Below are 5,656 nucleotides of genomic sequence, written 5' to 3' on the forward strand. Positions count from 1 at the left end.
ATTTTATTATTGTTAATTGAAGAAGGAAAAATGAAAATAGCTTGTTAGGTGAGCTAAAAAAATGATTCTAGATTACAAAAACTGATTTCACATTGAATTCCCCCCAACAATATTTTCCCACCAAATATAAGATTTTCCCACTAACATTACAAATTTTCACCATAAGTCAATAATAAAATACAACACAGTATATGAAACTATCCATAAATAGAGGCATTGTGAAAACAAACTAAAGCTCAAACAATAAAAAAAAGCAAATGGATGAAATTAAAGGTCAAGAAGATGAATTCATCAATCTTGATATTGAGGTATTTATTTCTTACTTTGAAAACCTTAATATAGATTCTGAATTTAACATTTATAAGGAGTACACAAGTGAAAATTATGAAAATATAGATGTCAGTTTGACTTTAGAGGATACTATTAACCAAAGTCAACCAATCTCACAGGAGGAAACAATAGTTGAACCAAACCAACAACAAACTTCAACACAACAATCAATAGGTCACAAGAGGGAATTGCCAACACAGAACAGAAAGTTAATTGTACAACAATTAACTTGTTTGTCTAAAGAACCAGATAGAAGTTTGCCATGGGGTATAATAAAAACAATTGCATTGCAACATAACACATCTAGGTGGACAGTAGCAAGGCTTTGGGAATCAGCCAAAACAGAACTGCAAAATGGCATTGTAGTTGATGTTAATAGTAGAAAAAGGAGAAGAGTTGGTAGGAAACCAAGAGTCTTTGACATAACTCTACTTAATGCTGTTCCAATTGAAAAGAGGACCACAATTGGAGCAATGGCAAGTGCATTGGGCATTGGGCATTCACTAGTTTATAGAATGATGAAATCTGATAATATTAGAGCATATACAAATTCAATTAAACCAAAATTATCTCATTACCACAAAATAAGAAGACTCAATTTTATTCTATCCCAAATAATACCACCTACTGTAGACAACCTACTAAAGTTCAGTTTGATGTATAATGTTGTACACATCGATGAAAAATGGTTCTACATGAGTAGGAAAACACCAAGGTACTATTTATTCCCTTGGGAAGAGGAAGAACCATATAGGTGTGTGCAAAACAAAAATTTCATAGGTAAAGTAATGTTTATAGCAGCTGTTGCAAGACCTCAAATTAGTACTAATGGAGAAGTGTTGTGGGATGGAAAAATAGGAATTTTTTCATTCACAGAGACTTATTATGCAATGAGAAGGTCAGAAAACAGACCACCAGGTATACCACAGCTAAGAGCAATAACAAAAGTTACACGAGATATTATTCGAGACAAACTAATCAATGAAGTTCTACCAGTAATCAGATTGAAATGGCCAGCAAATGGGGTCAAAGATATTTGGATTCAACAAGATAATGTCAAGCCACATATTTTAACAAATGATCAAGCATTCACTTAAGAAGCCAACAAAGATGGATTTAACATAAGACTAGTTTGTCAACCAGCATCCAGTCCAGATATGAACATCTTAGATTTGGGTTTATTTAGTGCACTATAATCAATTCAATTCAAGTCATTCCCGAAAGACGTCAAAGACTTAATCAAGGCGGTCAATGATGCATACGACACTTTTGAACCAAAGCTTTTAAACTACACGTAGATACAATATCAACTATGCATGATAGAGGTGTTGAAAGCTAGAGGTGGTAATAACTACAAGAATCCACACATTGGAAAACAAAGATTGGACAGGTTAGGTATGTTGTCAAGACAATTAGAAATTCCTCAAGAACTTATAGATGCAGCACATCAATTTTTATCTCATGGTATAATTAATCTCAATGATCATCCAAAAGAACATTGAAATTAATTATCAACTTGTAGAAATGGATTAACACCCTTACATTTTCCGATCACAAGGGTTGTCTAACTTTAGTTAAGTAGACATTTTGTAAATCATTACAATGTTATGTAGACATGGATCAACATTTTGTAAAGGAAAGAACATTTAAGACAACATTTTGTAACTATGAACTTATGCACACCTCTACATTTAGTCATTGAGGTGGTTATTACACACAAAAATCTAATCAAGTTAAACATCATTCATTAATCCAAGCTTCACTTGTGTACGTTTATTTAACTCTCAGAATTAATGTTTAACATCATTTGAAATTGTACAAATGCAAGTATTTCAGCCTCATCTTAGTACTTGAAACGGCATTGAGACAAAACACATTAATCATTGCCAAATTAGTAACTTTATTAACTTTCAGCCTCATACAAAGAAATTGGTGTGGCAATGAAACAACATCAGATAGCAAGTTATAAATATGTTAATATCTCATGCTCATGTCAAGTAATCTAAGGTGGCAATAAAACACATTACAATATACACATTTCATCAGACAAATAACAATCATCACTGAGAAAGCAAATAAGTATGGGACACAATACATAGCATAGCCAACAAGACAACATTTTCTATCAGCATAAACATCATCATAAATAATTAAATAAAAGTTAGAATGCTCATGTTTAAAGACCACGGATTGTCGTCTTGCGTGGCCGCTTTGGTTTAGGTTCCACCTTCTCAAATAATGCATAATCCTCCTCATCTGGTAAACTGTAGTACCAAGGTTGGGGTTCTTGTTCAGGATCATCAAGAGAATTTAATTCTCCACAATTCAAATAATAATGATCATACCACGAACCAAAGATATTGTCATATTTGATGCATTCTCTTTGGACATTAGTTAATGAGTCAAGCGATTTTTCCTTTGTTTCCATCTTCAAAGGCAACCAAGCAACGTAATCTTATGTAGCAACAAAAACAAAACAGAGGAAGTAATATACCAAAATCAGAACTACATAGAACCAAAATCAATACTAAAAACAGAACCACTTAAATGAGTGTAACATAAGCAAAATCAGATCCAAACAGAACCATTTACATGAGTGTAACATAATAAAAAACTGATCAAAATTAAAAGACATAATGAATATCTGATCAAAATTAAACCATTTACATGAGTGTAACATAACATAAAACTACAAGAAAAAAAAATCAATATCAATAAACCTAAAAAAACAACATTTTAGCCTCAAAAGGATAGTAAAACTCAGATCAAAATTAATAGACAAAATCAAAATCAGATCAAAATTAATAGACATAATAAAAATCTGATCAATATTAATAAACATAATAAAAATCGGATCAAAATTAAACCATTTACATGAGTGTAACATAACATAAAACTACAACAAAATAGATAAAAATTGATAAACAAAAAAAAAACAACATTTTAGCCTCAAAAGAATAGTAAAAATCAAATCAAAATTAATAGACAAAATCAAAATCAGATCAAAATTAATAGAAATAATAAAAATTTGATCAAAATCAAAAAAAAACATAATCATAATCAAAATCAGATCAAAACAACATAACATAAGACTACAATAGATCAAAATCAGAAAATAATCAACATCAAAACCACATGCAAGATTATCATAAATGGAAAACAGATCAAAGGAAGTAGTAAAATCAGATCATGATTTTCGGATTAAAACCAAATCAAAGAGATAATCAAAATAGAAACATAATCAACATCAAAACAACATGCAATATTATAAAGATCTAACAAAATAAAACCCAAATCCCATGTAGAGGAACTCATAACAACATGCAAGTAAAAGGAAAACAGACCAGAAAAAATAACTCATGATAATCATGATAATCTTACAAAATAAAACCCAAATCAGAACCAAGAGTAAAAAGACCATATCAGATGATGATTAAACCGAAATAGATCATGATTAAACTGAAATAGATCAAAGTAAATAGTATAAAGAATATACTAGAACCAACAGGATCAACTCGAAAAACCCATATCTAATGCAAAATCAAATACAAAACCAAAGAAAATCAAATCCCCATTCCGTGAACGATTGGTATTAAAGAATTAAAATCAGATCCAAAATGACCATTTCTACAATTTGTTCTAATAATTGTGTGTGAGAGAGAGAGAGACTCTGAGAGAGAGAGAGAGACTGAGAGAGAGAGATGGGGGATGGACGAGTGAGTAGGGTTTGGACAAGGGTGGGGGGGTGGGTTTATATAGGAGGTGGGATCAATTAGGGTTTTAAATGAACGGTGAAATCAAAACAATGTGCATCTGACGGTGGAAAATAATCTCACCATTTATGTGCAGGAGTTGAGAAGGTGGGTTTAAATGGAAGAATGTGTGAATTGGGATGGTGGGTTTAATGGGAGATTAGGTGGATTTTTAATGGGTGAAATAAATATGGAGGGATATTAATTTTAGTTGGGAATAGATAAAGATTAAATAATGATAGGTATAAAAGTTAATGAGGTATAAAATAGGATAAAAATAGGGGTAGGTAGAACTTTAAATGATTGTTTTATTACTAAAAATAGAAATGTAGCAAGTAATATGAAATTGCCAAAAACAGAAAATGTAGCGAGTATTATGGTAGAAGAAGTATGTCCTACAAATAGGTCCTACATATACATTACATACTTAGTCCAAATAATAAAGAAAATTACATGTTCAACTACGAAATCTCGGATAGCCTTCTCAATTCTTCAACAGCTTCGGTGTAGTTCACATCTTTGTTGATCATTTGGGTGCGGATCTTTTTTGCCGATCATCGAGTTTAGATTTTTCACATTACCAAAAAAATCGAGGCATTAATTTTTTCATAAATTGCCACGGAACTGTAAACAACCAAAATTTCATTTTGTAAAAAAATCATCACTGTACCATCCCATTTTTATTCAAAAGATCAAAATTGAATGTCCAAAAAACCAGAAATCAGAAACCACAAATACATTACAGGCGCCAAACATGAAATTAGAAACCAAACAGCAAACAGAAGTACACAACTGGCGCCAAACATGAAAGTGCACCAAACACAAATCAGAAACCAAAATCCATCCATTATTGGCGCCATTAATGAAAACAAAAATCAAAAACCAAGTGTCATAAATACCAAAGTCATCTATCACATTATTTACACTTCCAAATTAAAAAAAAATGGCTCCAACCAAGAATCTTTCCACCCAAAAAAACAACTCAAATAATGCAAAGATTATTCTGCAAATTAAACAAAAAGGGAAAACCAGTGCAATGTACAATTAATGAACTTGCAAGAGAATACGAAGTGTGTAGGAAAACAGTCACGAGATTATGGAAAGAAGTTCAAAAGCAAAAGGAAAACAACACAGTCATCAACCTCAACAACAAGAGGGTTGGGAAACAAGCACCTAACAAAATTCAATTTGATGAGGAGAACTTCAAGTCCATCAAATTTGAACTAAAAGGCACTCAACATTCAATTGCAAAGTAAATGGAGGAATCACAGTCAACAGTTTGTAGGTGGAAAAAGGACAAAGTGATTAGAAAGCACACAAACGCAATCAAACCCACACTGAATGATAACAACAAACTACACAGATTAGGTTTTGCATTATCTAAGTTGCAGTATGATGAACAGAATGATTCTTTCAAGTTTAAGGCACATACTAACATTGTTCATATTGGTGAAAAGCATTTCTATCTAACCCGAGAATCACAGACTTACTACCTAGCACCGGGTGAGGTAGAACCACATAGGGAATGTCAGTCCAAAAGATTCATCCCAAAAATAATGTTCATATATGTTGTT

The 5,656-nt window shown here is 31.8% G+C and overlaps 1 protein-coding gene across 1 annotated transcript; it reads left to right on the forward strand.

Annotated features, from left to right (window-relative positions):
• Positions 1 to 257: 257 nt before the first annotated feature.
• Positions 258 to 1,427, forward strand: LOC130798880 (uncharacterized). Its single transcript, XM_057661977.1, has one exon. The coding sequence runs from the start codon at positions 258 to 260 to the stop codon at positions 1,425 to 1,427; it is 1,170 nt and encodes a 389-aa protein (XP_057517960.1).
• The last annotated feature ends 4,229 nt before the right edge of the window (positions 1,428 to 5,656 follow it).

This window comes from Amaranthus tricolor, chromosome 13 (genome assembly GCF_026212465.1).
Source record: "Amaranthus tricolor cultivar Red isolate AtriRed21 chromosome 13, ASM2621246v1, whole genome shotgun sequence".
NCBI classification, from domain to species: domain Eukaryota; kingdom Viridiplantae; phylum Streptophyta; class Magnoliopsida; order Caryophyllales; family Amaranthaceae; genus Amaranthus; species Amaranthus tricolor.